The 20,225-nt window shown below is 42.4% G+C and overlaps 1 protein-coding gene across 2 annotated transcripts in view; it reads right to left on the reverse strand.

Moving 5' to 3' along the window:
• Positions 1 to 20,225, reverse strand: part of CREB5 (cAMP responsive element binding protein 5) — a 506,504-nt gene that overhangs the window by 379,073 nt on the left and 107,206 nt on the right. For both annotated transcript variants that reach the window (XM_044293077.1, XM_044293078.1), the window contains exon 2: positions 3,000 to 3,071. In XM_044293077.1, coding sequence (XP_044149012.1) covers positions 3,000 to 3,053 — 54 coding nt within the window. In that variant the 5' untranslated portion in view covers positions 3,054 to 3,071. The remainder of the gene's footprint in view (positions 1 to 2,999; positions 3,072 to 20,225) is intronic.

The following is a 20,225-nucleotide window of genomic DNA, read 5'->3' on the forward strand; positions in this document are numbered from 1 at the left end:
GTTTTTTTATATCTAGATGTGGGAGTTAAAAGGGGTTTCTGCAAGAAGCAACCCCTTATTATACACTATATTAGGGCATGCAGGGTACTGGTAGACTATGAAGATACTAGAAGAAGGGGAGACGACAGGTCTAATCGAATGCGGTGGTGACTGTGCCTAGGAACCAAGGGGCCATGTCTATGGTGCCAGATAATGGCAATGCCCTTGACAGTATGTTCAGCTAACAAAGGACTAACCTCTCAGTTGGGATTCTTTCTGAGAGCTAACACTAATTGAGGGATAGGTGGGTGCTCATTGAAAAGGACGGAGACTCCTTGACTACAATAGACGTCCCGTGAGAAGAAAGCATTTACATTGCATTTCCTCTATTCATTGCTGTCTCCCCAAAAATAACGCCAACCCCCAGTAATATCGGTACTCAGAGGGATCGGCAATCTGGTTAATCCCTTCAATATACTTAAGTACCTTGTAATACACTATATATCCATACAAATATACCATTAGAAAGCCAAAAGCAATGATCCCTAGAACATTACCAACCACTAACAATCAACACTGACTCATAAAATATAAATGAACACTTTTGGCATCGAGAATGAGTTTCTGTGCATAAATCTGCCACATCTGCTTAAAGTAATTGTTTTGAATAGTGTTTATGCAATGCTAATCCCTTCTCCTGATGACCACAACAAATCACGGAGAGAAGAGGCCATACACATACTTGGCAGTTCTCTGAGGTCACTATTGATTGGAAAACAATAGGCAAGAACAGTCACTCAACAGGGCAGTGCTCGGGAGGAAGATGAGATCTTTTCAGCTCTTCAACTTAAACTGCCCTCAGACAGTTTTGTTGGAAGAATATATCAATTTCAGCAGCAGCAACAGCAGACACTGAGAGCAAAGGGCCCCTGTGCAAGAACTGACTATAGACCTTAAAGGGTTTGTTCACCATTGTGATGTTTTTTACAGACCCCACAGAGTGGCTGGACCCATGGTGGTGATCATAGTTACCTGATCCCCGCCTCTGGGTACTGCCTCCATTGCTGCCCCATTGGCCCTGCACATCCCAAGTCGCCCTGCATCAACATCTGGTTTGATGTGAGGCACATGATCGCTGCAGCCAATCACTGGCCACAGCGGTGGTGCCCATGATGTTTATTTTTTTATTGTTTATGTACTTTTATTCTAGGGAAAGAGGGGTGATTTAAATTGTTATATGTATTTTTATATTTACAAACTTAATTTTTAATTTATATAAAGTATAAATTAAATTATATATTTACTTTTTTAGCCCCTCTAAGAGGCTACACTATTTAATAATTAGATTTCTTATAGCATATACTGTAGTTCCACAGCACTTCGGTATAAGCTGAATTTGCTGTTATCCTATATTAGCCTGCCACCTGCAGGCCACAATAGGAACTGCAGCTCTAATACACTGGGTCTCTTCAGCGAGACTCAGTGTATTAGAATGAAGGACTGGCTTCCCCGATTGTCGCACGGGGGAGCCGGTATTAATCTGGACGCAAACTCTTCTAGGTTTTCGGCATTTATGCCATGGACATGCTTGAATGTCTGTGATCCGCATTATTGCCGGTCGCAGACATTAGCCGCCAGCTATGGCACCTGTTGCGCTCCTGAGCTGGCGCCATATTTAAAGACCCTGTACATGTAAGGGTTGTCCCACAAATTTAAAATTATTAAAAATATCTGGAGTAACACCGTTATTTTAACTATATCAATGCAAAAAAAATGCTGCTCTCCAGTATAATTTTCTCCCTTTTTAGCTACTCAACATCCCTTTGCAGCTTTAGTCAGGCCCCTTTCTGTGGGCAGGTAGCAGCTCATCAAATGTGACGATCAGTAACCTGCATCTCCCAGGAGCGCACTGCAATCAGCTCTTGTTAACCCCGCTCCTACAGTTGCTGAAGCTCCTTTCCCCTGTCTTTCTCCCCTGCACAGAAAATAGCTCCTCACACACAGGCCCAGCAATTATACTAATAAAATACCAGTATAGTATGGAATGGCCCTACAATTTCCATCTTCACTGTCTAGCTATATACAGTGTCCTACCTTCCATGGAAGCAGGCCGCCACTGAACACCTTCATCTTTTCCTGACAAAAAAAACACTGCATCATGCGGCCGCGGAGCTCATTGAAGAGGTTTTTACATGTTTACATTTTTAGCACTATAAATTCTATTGCACTGAGCTCCCCTTAGTGGTGGCTTTAGGCTGACAGTTTTATAAAACACTGTATAAGGGAAGTCGCAGAGCTAGAGCTGTATGGAAAGATCAATGTATTTATGGCAGTTGTCTGATGTCAATACATTGAGAAATATGCTGTTCAGATTGAGTGCCATATTTATGAAGCACCGGTACCTTTTTTCAATATAGTTGGATAAAGTGGACTCTACTTTTTTATTGCATTTCTTTAATTAAATGTCTTCTATTTTACAGAACAAAATGTAAATTTGTCAGAAAGCTGGAGAGTCACACTTTGTGTTCCACATTGCCTGCGAGGGTATAATGCATATGTACTAGAAAACTGGATGGGGCCCATATTTATTATGGGGCCCTACACCCCGGGCTAGATATTTCTATGAATTTAGGAGAAGGAATTCATTAATGAAAGTTATCTGGACCGCTTCACCTGCTTCTCTATGAGATCTCTGCCCTGGCACTGAGAGGAGGAAGAGTAGAGCGAAGCTACTGAGCATAGGAGTCTACTGCTGAATGCAAGAGAAGTTGGACCAATATTTCAGCGTAATGTGCATAAAAAACATAAAATATTGTTGTTGCATGTATATTGTAATAATACTTCATTTTACATGCCCCGATCATTGTATAGTATTAGTAATATTTCTTGTGGAAACCCCTTTCAACAATATAATTTGCCTTTGATTACAGGTGCAGTTAGCTTTACAAGAAAGATATATATATATTTCCCAAAGCCCACTGCAGATTTCATTAGCTGCTGATACAATCGCAGGCACTTACCTGTGAGCAGCCAGGAGCATTGCACACAAAGGACCGGTCCTGCTCCAAATTCATCTCTTATTCTTCATATATCTAGAATGAGAAATGGTGATAATGAGCTTCTGAGGAATCTTCTCACTTCTCAAGCATTAGCGTCTTATCCGTATTTTTTTATTTAATAAACATTATAACGGTATCATAAGCAGTTAGATAAAAGTGAAGAGAACAGGAATATCTATCACATGGTGTAGACCAGACATCCTCAAACTGCGGCCCTCCAGCTGTTGCAAAACTACAACTCCCAGCATGCCCGAACAGCCTACAGGTATCAGCCTACAGCAGGGCATTGTGGGAGTTGTAGTTTTACAACAGCTGGAGGGCCGCAGTTTGAGGATGCCTGGCATAGACTGATATTTTGTACCAATGTTGAGTGAGAAATCTTTGTGAGGAATCTTTACCGACCTTACATTGCCACCCTACTGAATTTCATCTGGATTTTTAAGTAATTATTTTCTTTACATCAGTAATCCTCAACTTGTGACTCTCCAAAATTACAACCCCCAGCATGTTCAGACAGCCTCATGCAATCTAACAACATGGTCCGCGGACCAGACTCAGTTGGGCACCCACTGTATATGCTGAAAGGTGACCTCTTATTCAAGTTAATTGGTCAAAGCCCTTAGAGAACAAGTCCACAAGCGCCATCATATTAGGTTCAAGACAAAGCTCACAGGCTAATTTGCACCAAAGAGATTTGCAGAAATCTGGGCCGCACGGTCACTGTCAGGCCTAGTTCACACGAACGTGTGTGACCCGTGACCGTGCAATGCACGATCGCCGGCCGTAGGTCAGCCGCATCGGATCGCGGACCCATTCACTTTAATGGGTCCGCGATCCGCCCGTTCTGCAAAAAGATAGGACATGTTCTATTTTTTTGCGGAACGGAAATACGGGACGCAACCCCACGGAAGCACTTCGTAGTGCTTCCGAGGGGTCCCGTTCCGTGCGGCCGTTCCGCAATTCCAGTTTTGCGGACCCATTAAAGTGAATGGGTCCGCATCCGTGATGCGGAATGCACACGGAACTGTGGCTGTGTATTGCAGGCCGCAATTTGCGGGCCGCAGCACGGTCACGGGTCACACACGTTCGTGTGAACTCGGCCTCAGGGTTGACACTGGCACCACCGAGTGGATCAACTCAATAAATACCTTTTTGAAATTAAACATAAAGGGGGGAATTTATCACTAGGGGAATATGTAAAGTCAGTTTTGTTTGAGTCTGTGTTATCATACTTTATGCCACATTTATCAAAGGTCGCATATTGTTTGATAAATTTGTCTGAACACTTCAGTCTAGAAAGTTTATCTACTCCACCTTTCTACTGGAGTGAGACTGTGACTTTCTTGCAACTGTTTAAAAAAGTCTCAATGATAAATCTGGAGTGAAACTCATTAAAGGAAAGTTCCCATCTTGGACATTGGGGGCATGTCTGATAGGTGAAGGTCCCACACTTATACTTAGAACGGAGCCTGGCACATGCATGGCCACCCTCCATTCATTCATATAGGAAAGCCGAAAATAGCCAAGAGCCATTTCCGCCAGCTTCATAGAAGTGAATGAAGCGGTGGCTGCGCTTGCGTGGTGCACTTCACATTCATTTCAATCGGGAAGTGCACCAGAAATTTTTTAGCGCTCCCTCAGAAATGGAGGGCGGCTGCACATGTGCGGTGCGCCCTCTGGCACTTTGCAGGCTCTGTTCTAAGTATAGGTGTGGGTCTCAGAGGTGGGACCTGCACCTATCAGAGATGGGAGATACCTCTTTAACATAGATGGGAATACCCCTTTAACAAAGCTAACCACAACCACTTTCCACCAACATTTCAAAAGTGGAGCAAGTGGTGTAAAAATGCAAAAAGTTGCAACATTTTTGCACAAGTGAATGAAAAAGTCATAAAATCCCTATTTTGCAACTTAAAGTCAGCATTCTGGAGTGAAGGCCTAATAAAATCATGGCCAAAGGGTTCACAAGGAATAAACCAGGAAAATGAACTAGGAAGGCGATGTGCAAAATTAACAATAATAATAATAATAATATAATTATTATAATATATGTAGATATTATGAATGAGTTCTGTTCCAAAAAGTCCCTAGCTGAGGCTTTGTTTTTCCTGGTTTTTGGATGATGGTTTAAAAAAAAAAAAATGATAATTCCCAAACACGGAATGCATTATCCTGGCAGGAATACTGACATAGAATATGTTCTTTCGAACTATGAGCGATTTGAAAAAGAAACATTTTTTTGAATGTCACACGCTGCCAGAATCTTTTTGGCAGAAGAATGGGCTCTACAAAAATTAAGCAATCCATCCCAAAAGGAAAGTGTTAAATGTCTGAAATGGTTAAATGGAATCAACTAGAGAGGACTCAGTGAAGTCTGCACAGTCTGGAAATGTCTTCAGTGCTGCACATGGGCTTTATTGGCAAGTGTAAGAGGAATTCAACCTCATGTCTATGTCACTGTCGGACTGCGGCCAGGGGATAAATTAATTGAACGGGCTGGCCGCTCTTAATCTTAGTCCACCTCCATACAAATAGCACTTGTGTTCAATGTTCAACTATTATGCGACTTTCATGCAAGTTTACTCGCACAACTTTTTTTTTTTTCCTCTCCGCAGGAAGTGACATCCCAAGGTCAGATGCAAGCAACCCTCATTGATTCCAAAAGTCTTTCATCTAGCACGTGACTCCTGACGTCCTGAATACTGGTGCCCAGAAGATGCAATATCCAATGGGTGTTTTCTTAACTCTTAAAGGAGATTGGTCTCCACTAAATATTTGTATTCAACAAAAAATGAAAATTTTTGAACATTTATTCTTATGAGCTCGTGTTGTGCCGTTCCTCTATTATTCCTACTATATGTTTATGAGTACCAGTTTGTGGTGTCACACTATCCAATCACTTTTTCCCAATATCAGATTGGGCAGGAACCCACCTCCAACTGGTAACACCCAGTTGTAACTTTATTCATAAACCTATAGCAGGAATAATAGAGTGATGGCACAACATATAGTTATAAGAGAAGATGCCCCAGAATTCTTATTGCATGCATAATGCGTGTAGTTCCTAAAACAGACGTTGCAAGAGAGACGGCAGGTACTCCTTAGGTTATGCTACCAGAGTCACCCTCCAGTCCTGCCTTTAAGTCTTCTGGGGTTTAGTACAATGCAATACCATTGATGGCTTTATTTTTACTACTGTAACCTATCTAGAATTATACTTCTTTAGAGGTAAGTCATTCTATACAGATAACATGTGAGAAAACCTTGCAGATGAGTACAGAATAAAATGGGTCATGCTAGAAGGGATGGGAAAGCTGAAAACAGTAAACTTTCAAGAGTGACTGGAAGCCACATATTCAGGGACCTCGGCAAGCAAGTAAACAATAAAGTAAGTCAAGTTAAATACCTAATTGTGCGTTAAGTGGGACAATCCTGAAACCTACACCATATAGAACAGCACAACGCTCTTTTGCAGGTTTAGTACAAGTGATTTATATCAGGTAGCTTGTCAGTTTGACCTACAGCTTTTGACTATAGAGCTTTGAGGGAAAGGTTTTTTTCAAGTAAATAAAGTTTAAGAATTGTATAATAATGAGTTCTGTAACTTTGGCCCAGATTTACTAATCCTATAGATGGTATGAACTTAGACCGGCTGTCTAAACCTGCACCAGAGTTATCACAGGGGGTCAGATTGGAGGATAAATCTGGTGCAGGGATAGACACTTTTCTCTGGTGCAGGGATAGATGCTTTTCTCTGGTGCAGGGATAAACGCTTTTCTCTGGTGCAGGGATAGACGCTTTTCTCTGGTGCAGGGATAGACGCTTTTCTCTGGTGCAGGGATAAACGCTTTTCTCTGGTGCAGGGATAGACGCTTTTCTCTGGTGCAGGGATAGACGCTTTTCTCTGGTGCAGGGATAGACGCTTTTTTTCTGGTGCAGGGATAGATGCTTTTCTCTGGTGCAGGGATAGCCGCTTTTCTCTGGTGCAGGGATAGACACTTTTCTCTGGTGCAGGGATAGACACTTTTCTCTGGTGCAGGGATAGATTTTTAAGCCAGAATGGCGCATCTTAGGAACTTCCCCCTTTCGCACTAAATCTGCCCGCTCCGGTCCCTGTCGAGCATGTCAGAAAAAAGTGTAAAAAACAGAAACCCTAAATTGCGCCAATTTGCACCACTTTTTTAGAGATTTTTCACAGATTTTTGTCTGGGACTTTGTGTTTTGACTCCTAACCATTTGCAAGATTTCTTGTTAGAAAGACCTACACATAGGGTTGAATCGGGTATTGGATTTTCGATACTCAATCGATACTTTTGTACCTGGATTGATCCGATACCGGGATTTGCTGCGCAGCCTAGTATAAGTTAGAGAACATGGCACGCGCCGCTCTCAGCGCAAACCATGTTCTCATCAGCAGCACAGCGGAGAAGGAGGGAGTCTCTCCCTCCCCACTGTGATGCGGCCACCACTGCCAACAATGAGGAGATAGTACTGAGGAGGAGGGGCTGTGGCCACTGCACCACCAATGAATACAATTTACCCCTAAATACAAATGTAGACTGTGGGTGCCAGCCGTATCACATACCCAGCACCGGGTCTCAATGACGGGGCACAGCGATCCCGCAAACTGTGGCAATTTACCCCTCAGGTGCGGCACCCCCCAGTATTATATTCATTGGTGGCAGTGGTCACAGGGTTCCCTCCCCTCCTCCTCAGTATGTTCATTGGTGGCAGTGGCAGCTTCCGAGCAGACCTGCAGCAGTGAAATGGCGGGGCTTCAATCGGTTACCATGGCAGGAAGGATATTACTGAAGCCCTGGCTGACATGGTAATCTCCCTGATGCTGTGTGCACAAAGCACACGGCAGCAGGGACAGTGTAAAGTCCCATTCACCCTAATAGATCTCTATTAGGGTGAATAGGACAAGTGTTCTAGCCTCATAAGGTGGATAAAGTTTAAAAAAATAAATATATATATATATATATATATATACAGTACAGACCAAAAGTTTGGACACACCTTCTCATTCAAAGAGTTTTTTTTATTTTCATGACTATGAAAATTGTATATTCACACTGAAGGCATCAAAGCTATGAATTAACACATGTGGAATTATATACTTATCAAAAAAGTATGAAACAACTGAAAATATGTCATATTCTAGGTTCTTCAAAGTAGCCACCTTTTGCTTTGATTACTGCTTTTCACTCTCTTGGCATTCTCTTGATGAGCTTCAAGAGGTAGTCACCTGAAATGGGTTTCACTTCACAGGTGTGCCCTGTCAGGTTTAATAAGTGGGATTTCTTGCCTTATAAATGGGGTTGGGACCATCAGTTGCGTTGTGGAGAAGTCAGGTGGATACACAGCTGATAGTCCTACTGAATAGACTGTTAGAATTTGTATTATGGCAAAAAAAAAAGCAGCTAAGTAAAGAAAAACAAGTGGCCATCATTACTTTAAGAAATGAAGGTCAGTCAGTCCAAAAAATTGGGAAAACTTTGAAAGTGTCCCCAAGTGCAGTCACAAAAACCATCAAGCGCTACAAAGAAACTGGCTCACATGCAGACCGCCCCAGGAAAGGAAGACCAAGAGTCACCTCTGCTGCGGAGAATAAGTTCATCCGAGTCACCAGCCTCAGAAATCGCAGGTTAACAGCAGCTCAGATTAGAGACCAGGTGAATGCCACACAGAGTTCTAGCAGCAGACACATCTCTAGAACAACTGTTAAGAGGAGACTGTGTGAATCAGGCCTTCATGGTAGAATATCTGCTAGGAAACCACTGCTAAGGACAGGCAACAAGCAGAAGAGACTTGTTTGGGCTAAAGAACACAAGGAATGGACATTAGACCAGTGGAAATCTGTGCTTTGGTCTGATGAGTCCAAATTTGAGATCTTTGGTTCCAACCACCGTGTCTTTGTGCGATGCAGAAAAGGTGAACGGATGGACTCTACATGCCTGGTTCCCACCGTGAAGCATGGAGGAGGAGGTGTGATGGTGTGGGGGTGCTTTGCTAGTGACACTGCTGGGGATTTATTCAAAATTGAAGGCATACTGAACCAGCATGGCTACCACAGCATCTTGCAGCGGCATGCTATTCCATCCAGTTTGCATTTAGTTGGACCATCATTTATTTTTCAACAGGACAATGACCCCAAACACACCTCTAGGCTGTGTAAGGGCTATTTGACCATGAAGGAGAGTGATGGGGTGCTGCGCCAGATGACCTGGCCTCCACAGTCACCGGACCTGAACCCAATCGAGATGGTTTGGGTTGAGCTGGACAGTGAAGGCAAAAGGGCCAACAAGTGCTAAGCATCTCTGGGAACTCCTTCAAGACTGTTGGAAGACCATTTCAGGTGTCTACCTCTTGAAGCTCATCAAGAGAATGCCAAGAGTGTGCAAAGCAGTAATCAAAGCAAAAGGTGGCTACTTTGAAGAACCTAGAATATGACATATTTTCAGTTGTTTCACACTTTTTTGTTATGTATATAATTCCACATGTGTTAATTCATAGTTTTGATGCCTTCAGTGTGAATCTACAATTTTCATAGTCATGAAAATAAAGAAAACTCTTTGAATGAGAAGGTGTGTCCAAACTTTTGGTCTGTACTGTATATATATATATATATTTAAGTTTAAATCACCCCCTTTACCAATTTTACATATAAAAATACAAACAAAATAAAAAATTAAATAGATTAGGTATCGCAACATCTGAAAAAGTCGGAACTATTAAAATATTAAAAAATATCTCCTATGCAGTGAACGGACAAAAAAAACACGCCATTTGAGATTTTTTTTGTCACCTTGTCCCCCAAAAAATAGGATAGGACTGTTCTATCATGGGCCAGACGTTCCATAAAATGCGGAATGCAGGCGGCTTTTTTTGTGTTTCATTTTTTTCGTGTGGAATCAAATGGTATCAAGTATCGCAATACTTTTTATTGGTATCAAAATCTAATCAAAATGGTATCATAACAAACCTACTCTTCCCCTTCCTCCCTTTCTATCTGTCCCTCCCTTCCTCTCTCTCCTCCTCCTCCCTCCCCCCTCCTTCCCTCTCTCGCCCCATCCCTCCTTTTCTCTCAACCTCCAATCCCTCTCTCTCCCTCCATCCCTCCCTGTCTCTCTCTCTCTCACCAAAATTCACCTGAATTAAACTGGATTCCCTTCAAATTTTTACCAAATTTTGGTGGAATCCAATTAGTTCAGAATTGATTTGCTCTTCTCTACAGATAACCCTGACTCCTATAATGACATAGTTTTATTTTTCATGGATCTATTTGCAAAAAATGTTATGGTTCACAATAGAATTTTCCTAAAAATAGAAAATTAACCAAAGCTCAAAATTTACAGCAGCATATATTATATTACATTATGCAACATTTTATTATACATCAGAGTACAATATTGTCCTCTTATATTAGTATACCCCACATTCTCCAATAGTTCAAGTTGCACTATACTTCTACATGTTTCAAAAATGTCCATAATTTGGTGATGTTCCACCAATTGAATTTTCCATTTTTCTGTGCACTGGACATTTTATTCCACTTAATTAAAATTCAGTATTGCATCTCCCAGAACCACATATAATTAAATAATTACCCAACAGGAATAATAGTACCAAACCCAAAGGCAGGTAAGTGTGGGAATATCCAGTTAAAGGGGCTGTGACACAAAAAATATTCTATATTTTTCAAACCAGACACTGGATCTGAATACTTTTGTAATTGCATGTAATTAAAAATGTAGTACAGCCAGTGAGTTATTCAATAAAATGTATCTGTATAGCGCCACCTGCTGTTTGTTATTTTCCTTATTTCTCTGTCCACCTCACTGAGGTGGTCGCATGTATTTATTTTTTTAACTTGAACTGTCACCAGCCATATCTTCTGTTAGAAGCTGTGGCAGTTACAGGGAGAGAACTTGAGGAGAAAGAAAAAGCCCCTGAGGAAGGGCACCTCCCCTGAGCTGCCAGTCTAAAAGAAATGTAGCAGAACAATTGGAGCAATGAATAGGGAGATCTGTAAATCCATGTGAGGTACAGGGCTGGTTCTAGCTTTGCAAGAAAGAGGTTGTTATATACTATATCAGGCATGGCCAACCTGCGGCTCCCAAGCTGTTGTAAAACTACAACTCCCACCATGCCCTGCTGTAGACTGATAGCTGTAGGCAGTCTGAGCATGCTGGGAGTTGTAGTTTTGCAACAGCTGGAGAGCCTCAGGTTGGCCATCCCTGTACTACATGATGTCTAATTTTTGTTTCTCACATTAATCTTAGCATAATCCCTTTACATCACAAACATGGTCAACATGGTTGTCTTGCCCATTCCTCTGGGTATGTGTGCCAGTTTTCACACAAATAAAACAGCACCAATCATATACACAATGTATTGTCCACGGTATCTTGAGATCAAGTCCACAGTGCAACATCTAGAAATGTATCCAAATGTCCACCACTATCTACCCTCCTGGTCAAAAGGAAACATCAAGCTGTGTCCTTCACTTCGCATTAAACTCAAACTATGGACCTGTTAAGAAAGCTTCATGTGCCGAGCAGAGTGAAGACGTAAGAAGGTACATGAGGCACTGTGTGGCTGTATAATTATGAGCATTGCTAAATCTTGCTTCAAATACTGAAACCTCTACCAATGTGCCTCCTTGAACTTACATTAAGAAACACATGAATAATAGAACACATTGTTCCTTCAAAGAGCGTGAATCCGAATGGAGGATTAAACAAGATATACTACTGTAAGACATCATAAAGAAAGGAATGGAGGAGCAGAAATATGATTGCCTTTAGCATTTATGTCCACTCCCTAATATTGAAATAGAAGCTCGGTTTTAAGGGTTTGGATTGTAGCAGCTAATACTTTGATAGACTGAGAGACAGCTATCTGATTGTATTCCTCATGACAAGTGAAAATGATTTGCCAAAAACTCTCACTGGTTTGACGCATTTAGCTCACTAATGCCAATGAGCAGATTTCCACTAAAATCATTCTTTATCCCCTAATCCCAATGATTTCAACCTTTACGGGCCAAAATCTTTAAAAGCGTCTATTATCTAAATTGTGCATAATCCTATTCATGTTTAAAGACGATTTTTACCAGTGTTGTGTGATTTTTAGGTTCCTACATATGACGTATGAGCTTTGTGCAGGGTTAGTCTTCAAAATATTTCTAATGGGCCCAAGGTCCAAATAATAAAACATCGAGTATTGTAATTCGGTTTCAGATGTTGATCTTTCTCATAAACTATGCACAAAATAGCCTACATATCTAGCTAAACCTGGCCAAATGTAAAACTCGGGTCTGCTATATTTGTACCTCAAGCTATGACTAAAAGGTGCACCTGTGCCCAGTATTCAAGAAGACTGGTGTCCTCTTAAGTGGATATAAATACGGCATGAAATACTAGTAGATGCTGATTAAAAGACTCCATGACCGATGTGTAAGAAGCAGCATCTCTCCCATCCAAGCAGGTCTAGTGATGTCACTTTATGTGATGTCACCACGTGCCCTAAGTCAGCCTTCACAGGACGTGCCCAGAATAAGACATGGCCACAGTAAGGACACCCTCTCTATGTATAGGTGCCCAAAACTGTGAGGGAGAGAGAAGGCCACAAGAGAGATCATAGGGTGCTCAATGGGTGCTATAGGGAGAGGAGCAGGTGTTTTTTTTCCCCACAATCTAACTAAGCAGTGCTCTCATTCTTCATGAAAGAGTTTTCCAGGAGTTCCATATTGATGACCTATCCTTGGGATAGGTCATCAAAATTAAATCGGTGGGGGTCCATCTCCCAGCACCCCCACCTATCAGCTGTTTGAAAAGGCCACAGCGCTCAGGTATAGCGCCATACATTGTATAGAAGCTGTGCTTGGTATTGCAGACCAGGCACATTCATTTGAAAGGGACTGAACTGCCTCTTCAAATAGTTGATTGACGAGAGGGCTGGGATTTAAACCCCCATCGATCAGATATTGATAACTTATCCTGAGTATAGGCCATGAATATTGAACTCTCGGAAAACCACTTTTAAGGGGTTCTCTAGGAATGATTTGAAAATGGCCACCAGCAAACTGTCCCAGAATGTGAGCAGCACTGGTTGCCATCGCTTGCAGAATTGCCTGGGGGGTTAAGGATGAGAGGTTGGGGCCTTGCTTTACTACTAAGAATTCTGCTGTACAATAGGTAGTAATGATGCGATCCTGCCTACAATATGCCATCACGGCTGAGCAGCCTGAAAGTGCCAGAGCATAGTGTGTTAGGTTTTCTCTAAAAATAACTACTTTAGGCCTTTTCACATGAACGATACGGATTGTGTCAGGATGCGTTCAGTGAAACTCGCACCATTTTGCAAGCAAGTTCAGTCGGTTTTGTCTGCAATTGAGTTCAGTGTTTAAGGTTTCTCCACGTGGGTGAAATCCGTTTTGTTGCATTTTTCACTTGCGTGAAAAAAAACGGAAGATTTACAAGCAACATCTCCTAGCAACCATTAGATGAAAATGCATTGCATCAGGACTGCATCCAGATTCCTTCCGGATGCAATGTGTTTCACTGAAGCCCCATTCACTTCTATGGGGCCAGGTCTGTGTGAAAAATGCAGAATATAGAACATGCTGCAATTTTTCCTGAATGCAGAAATGATGCGTAAAAAACAACACTCGTGCACAGACGCATTAACATGAATTTGTCAGGATTCAGTGCAGGTCCTATGCGTTCACTTCACGCATCGCACCCTGATGGCAAACTTGCTCGTGTGAAAGGGGCCTTAGAGGCATTGTGACTGGTATTTATTGAAATACTGATGAAAATGTAGTAAATATGCAGGAAATCTGGCTAAATTTACACCAAATAAATTGGTGTCCATTCTTTGTTATAGATTTTTTTTTAAATTATCTAGAAAAAGGGTTATGGTTCAAAATGTGTCAAGTTGCACCACACAGCATGAGGCACTGTGATAAAATAGGTGTATCTTCTGCCTGGTCTAGTTTTAAGCTGTCTAGATTTACACGGTAAAGGGGCATGTGCTGGAGCATGCATGCATGTTATATGTGAGAGGATGTACTTTTTATCCATGTCAGAGGAGATAAGGAACATGGAGGGAAGATGGCGGCAAAAATGTATTTCTATGTCTGGTTAAATAAATACAATATTTGCCCTGCAAGGTCGAAACAAATAACATCTATTTCTGGTTTCTTCTTCTGAAGATCCATTATTTGTCAGTCTAGTTTCACACTAGTGCTTGGGATCCGGAAGGCTGTTGAAAGTCTCCGTCTGGTCCCATTAACTATAATGGGGGACCTGCGGAGATCTGGCCACAATCCGGCAAACATGCTGAGAATCGTCCGGAAGAAAACCTCTGTGCCGGATGGAGACTTTCAAGCTTCCGCCAATGCACTAGTGTGAAACTAGCCTGAGTCAATGACAGACGGACTGTGGTGACTACTGTATAATTTTTCCATTCTGCCAGTTTTACGGTCAAGGGGCAATTAAAGCAGTTCTACAGTATCTGGATTTAGTACCCTCTGACCGATCTGATATTGATGGCCTACCTGGAGGATAGGTCATCAATATGTAGTAGGTGGAAAACGCCTTTAAGCCTCTGTTGGAGAGGTCCTATAGGTCTTCTGCTCCAGGTTATATGTTTGCAGTCTATATACAAAATGTAGGTCTTCAGTGGACCACCTACAGTGTAGACAGACTGCTCACACAAAACCTGAAGCTGTCCACTAATAGAGTTCAAGTCCTTTTACTTGGTCAGAATAACTAACCATAATTAGTGCCAATGGGTGATATAGGGAGTTAGACGTCCATGTTGCCATTATCGTGAACGGTTTGCACAAATGATCCTTTGTGTGCTCATTTGTACTACCCCTCCTCGCACAAAGTTCACACTAGTGTCAGCTGCACATTCCATTTACAAGAGCGGATCCGCTACCAGCAAATGATAATTTTTGCTAGTGCATAAAAGATGCAGTGACAAATGAGGGTTTTATCATACTTTATGTTGTTCGATCGCTGGGCATGTTGACACGGGGCAATGATCGGGAGCGATCCCTCGGCTAATGATTTTTTGTTAATGGTTCAGCATTTCTGGCTCAGACTGAGATTATTGTGATGAGACATCGTGATGTCATATAAACACTGCTGTCTAAATTTCCTTGGCTCTTACAAGACCAGAGTGCCGGAGCAGCACAAGAATCATCGTTCTAAGTCTCCGACTCTTTCTCTCTTCATTGCGAAACACTTTGGCCTGTGGCAGAAATGAAGTTCTTCGGTTTTACGACTGTGATAATGCAGTTAGAACAGCAATTTCTCCCCGTCCATAGCTGGTATTTCCTTCTCCTCGCAACAATGTTTGTTTTCACAAATTCCAAATGGTAAACTCATTTGAATTCCACCAGTGGAGGAACGCCAGCTTTTTATGAGCAGCCACCGATTACAGGCTTATTAACCATTCAGAGATTACATCACAGAGAGTAATTGTTGAGTGATTACATCAACGCTAGAGGATTCCAGCCCAGCAAACTCCTGGAATTTAGAGGAAAACTATTTGTCATCGTGTATTACATCCTCAGATCAAAAATGCTGCCAAGCATTGCATTCAAATGACAATTTGCTTCTCTTGTCTTAGCGAGAGGAGTTAACAGGAAGCTCAAAATGGAACGGTTTCAATGCTCTGCATATCCTGTAGTCAGCCATGTTCATGAAGAATATCGCATGTATTTATTCCTGTACCACTGGTGACCCGGGTGACGCATGATCCAGTGATGTCACTGGTTAATTAGTGATACTTTCAATGTTAAAGGGAACCTGTCATCAACTTTATGCTGACTGTACTGAGGGCAATATAAATTAGTGACAGAAATGCTGATGTCAGCGGTGTGTCACTCATCAGCTAAAAGTAAGTGGTTGCCGAGAACCATCATCTTAATCATTGCAGCCCAGGCCTTGAAAAGAGTCAGATCTACCTGAGAAGAGTCCTGGTTATTCATAGTCTCCTGCTGTCTCACCCATCTGCTGATGATTGGCAGTTCTCTCCTAGAGAGAAAGGGAGAAAACTAGGTAGAAGACGGTCAGTCATCAGCAGATGGGTGAGAGAGCAGGAATTCATGAATAACCAGGACTCTTCTCAGGTAGATCTGACTCTTTTCAAGGCCTGGGCTGCAATGATTATGATGCTGGTTCTCGGCAACCACTTACTATTAGCTGATGAGTGACACACCGCTGACATCAGCATTTCTGTCACTACTTTATACTGTCCTCAGTACGGTCAGCATAAGGTTGATGACAGGTTCCCTTTAAGCAGGTATATGATTCAGGCTAGTTCCACACTTCCGTTCCGCAGAGAACAGTCTGCCAGAGCTCTCAGGATCTGGCATGGCACGCAGCTGTTTTTGACTGGCTGAATACTGAATGCTAGGTAGCAGCCAGATCTATACACAATCCAATTATAGTCAATGGGGCTGGCGGACATTCCAGTAACATCCGGCAATGCCAGAGCCAGTGAACTACGAACGGAAGTGTGAGAGAAGCCTAACTGTGCCAGTATAAAGCATTTATACATGTATAGTAAAAGGCAGGGCCCATTTGCCCAGGGCACCCATTTACTAGGGGGCACTGGGGACAAACTAAAACCACCCAGTGTTTACCGTATTTATTGATGCATAATGGTATTATTGTGGAAGTATTATTTACTGGTAGATATTGTGTTTTATTTGGGTATTACATGGCGGTATTCTGTATGTTATACTGGCAGTATTTTTTTGGCACTATATGATGGTATAGCATTATTATGTGAACTGATATTACCAGAAAAATATCTAGAATTGAGTGGCCCCTATTTTGAACACTGGCCCTCGCAATATGTAATACAAGCAGGATAGGACAGATTTACAAATCCTATAAATGCAGAGGCTGTCTAGAAATGCCCTGGATTTATCGCAGCCCTGGCTGTATGGTAAATTTGGTGCCCACTAGACGCTATTACCTACACTGTGTGTTGTTTTCTAGTTTTCTGAGCGCAACCAGAGATGTGACCTGTTTTATTTTTTAATCAAGGTGTCCAGAGTAGAAATTCCAAATGTATCAGCAGGTCCATATCTCTAGCTCCTACAGAGCCCGAGATATCAAAGATTAATGCAGCTCTCCTCCACTCACCCTGCTGCCTGATCTCTGCTTGGACTAAACAGTTTTTTTTCTCAAAGGAAGCTTGGTGTTAAAATAATCATTCATGAAGGTAGCTGTAATTTTGCAATGCACTTCTTTTACCTTTATTGATCTTATCTTCCATTCTGGGCTGTGGTCACATGACCATGTACCTTTTTTCTTATTAAAACGGAAGTGTAGCTGTTCATGCTCGATTGCTGCTCCTGAAGCCAATTTTGAGCTTTGGCGTGGGGCCCAGATTGTCAAGGCCAGGCTAGATGTCTGGCCCAGTTAATCAACAAGCAGGTGGGCCCTTCTTCACCTGCAGGGACAGCCCCTCACAGGTGAAGAGCTCCTGCTATTGAGAGAATGGATTTATTAGAATCAATTTGCTCATTCCTACTGTGATATGTCCATGGGCGACATAATAGGGCAGTGATAGGGGAGTGTCTATGTAACAAGCTAGGTGGGAGGAGCTATAAAGTTATAAAGTACATGGACATTGTTAGGGGCGGTGCTGGAGGTGTGGCAGAGAAAGAAGAAGTGCACCATGGGTTTGGTTGGATACAACAACAGGAAGTTCTACATACAGGATGGAGACAAACCAGAGGGATTGGTTTATATTGTGAAAATAGGTCAGGAGGGACCAAATAAAAAATAAATAAAAATAAAATGGGAAAATGTACTTGAGATAAGCAACCACATGAGCATATCTGTTAAAAACCACAGTAGTCCCCCCAAAAAACTTGCAAAACTTGCAAACATGTCAATTCTTAATCATTTTCAAGATCTCTGCCTCCTTTCAGTGAACAGAACACACAAGTTGTGCTGCTGTTGTGTTCATCTCACAGAAAAGTATCTAGACCTAGGCTGAATGGACATAACCAGGGCAGAACGAAGATGGAAGCAAGAATGCTTCCAGTCACTGGCAGGGAGCAGATATATAAAAAGTCATTAGCGGGTGAAAATCAAAGTATATTGTAAGGCTATTAATCAAGCATTGCTTACACAGAACTAAAGAACCCCTTTAACCTTGGAAGGAATATATATTGTGTCAATTACATACTGCCTCGGCCTGCTATGTGTAACATATTAAACTAAACAGCGCTTTACCTTGCAAGCACATTTCAAATGCATCTGAATCATGTATACTTTGATATGAATAAAAAAAAAAAAAAAGGGAAACACACATGGTTTGGATCATAACCAGAGCAGCAGATGGCCCGGCGTACCACTCACTTTAAGTGATTTGAAAAATATTTGTATGAATCGTCCTGCATACGCTATGGCATATTTATTATGACTACAGGCTGGATAAACAGCCAGTGTTCCAGTGCCAGCAACAGCTACAGACATGCGGCAGTGCTAGACAGCGATGAGTTGTACAAATCATTTGTCATTCAGAGTCTCGCAGGGGTGAACGGGTGGCGGCACCGTACCCTGTGTAGTGGAGCAGGACAGGTAGCAGGACTGTCTTACCTATTAAGCCTCATGCACACGATCGGATGCAGAACCATGCATTTCAATGGGGCCGGAAAAGATGAGGACAGCACGCCATGTATTGTCCGCATGTGTTTGTCTGTTTGTCTGTTCTGTCTGTGTTGTTCACATTTCTGCTTTTCACTGACGTGTGCTGTCCGCGTTTTCCACGGACAGCAGACGTACCCATTTATTTTAATGTATCAGTATTTTTTATTGACTGTGGGTACTACTTTAGTTTGTGATGCGGACAAAATACGCTGACGGAAAATCACAGACATAACACGAATATCATCCATGTTGCATCCGTTTTTCGCTGACCACTGAAGCTGAGCTGCATCAGTGAAATATGGATGACACGCGAAGGATTAAAAACGGACACACAGACCAAACACGGGATGTCACACGGACTGATTTCTTCATAGGGGGTACAACGGACATGGAAATGCGAACAAGGCCTAAGTCAATTAATCACAACTTAATCAATGACAGCTATAAGTTCTAAGAGAAAATTACTGTCCAGGAATTGCATGCTGCTCCGGCCCCGTTGCTTGCAGTTTTTGTCCGGCCGCCTCTCGGCATGTTTGCCGTGCTGCGGCTGAACCTCCGGCCCGTCCACAATTATAGTGAATGGAGCTGGAGCGGACTTCCGGCGGCACACATGGGCTAGCATTAGTACGGATCCAGCAAGCTGTTCCGGCAAGGGTCCCTGCTAATGCTAATGTGAAAGTAGTCATACGATCATAGCCAGAGGCAAAGATAGCCCTCTTGGTGCCCAGGACAGGGTATCCGAATCCCATCAGTCTCTGAACTATTACCCTGGGTTCACACCTGAGCGTTTCTGAAACGCGCGTTTTACGCACGTATTTGTTGCACGTTTGACGCGCGTTTGTGTGATTGACTGCAGTGTTGTCCAATGAGTCTATGGCCAAAACGCGCGACAAATGCCCAAAAAAAAGCTCAAGAACTTGTTTATGCGTCGGGCGTTTTACAGCGCGTTCAAACGCGCTGTAAAACGCTCAAGTGTGAACCAGGGCCATAGAGAAGCATTGGTTTTCACGTGTTGAGCGTTTTACAGCGCGTTTGAAAGCGCTGTAAAACGCTCAGGTGTGAACTTAGGGTTATACAAACTCACACCTCCTCTACCATACCATATATCGGAAGTTGGGTCCACCACTGTTCCTCTCCGGATCCATCTCTCACCATGTATTTATTTTGAAACTCACAATCCCTGGCTCTTTTACATCAGCTGCTTCTCTCTACAGGGAAGTGCTGAGTGGTTACAGAGGGAAGATTTGCATCTGTTCTGTGTCCTTGACTCGCTCACCATCACTGATCAAACACTGACCAAACACTGTGTGAATAAGGCCTTAGAACTCTGGATTGGGTGATTCCTCTATGAGGGCTCATGCACATGAATCTATTTTCATTGTCCATTTAGTTTTTAGGTTTTTTTTTGCAGCCCGTATGCAGAACCATTCACTTCAATTGGTCTGCAAAAAACTGAAATGACTCTGTGTGCATTCCGTTTCCATATGGCCGCATG

This window comes from Bufo gargarizans, chromosome 5, assembly GCF_014858855.1.
Source record: "Bufo gargarizans isolate SCDJY-AF-19 chromosome 5, ASM1485885v1, whole genome shotgun sequence".
Taxonomy (NCBI): Eukaryota; Metazoa; Chordata; class Amphibia; order Anura; family Bufonidae; genus Bufo; species Bufo gargarizans.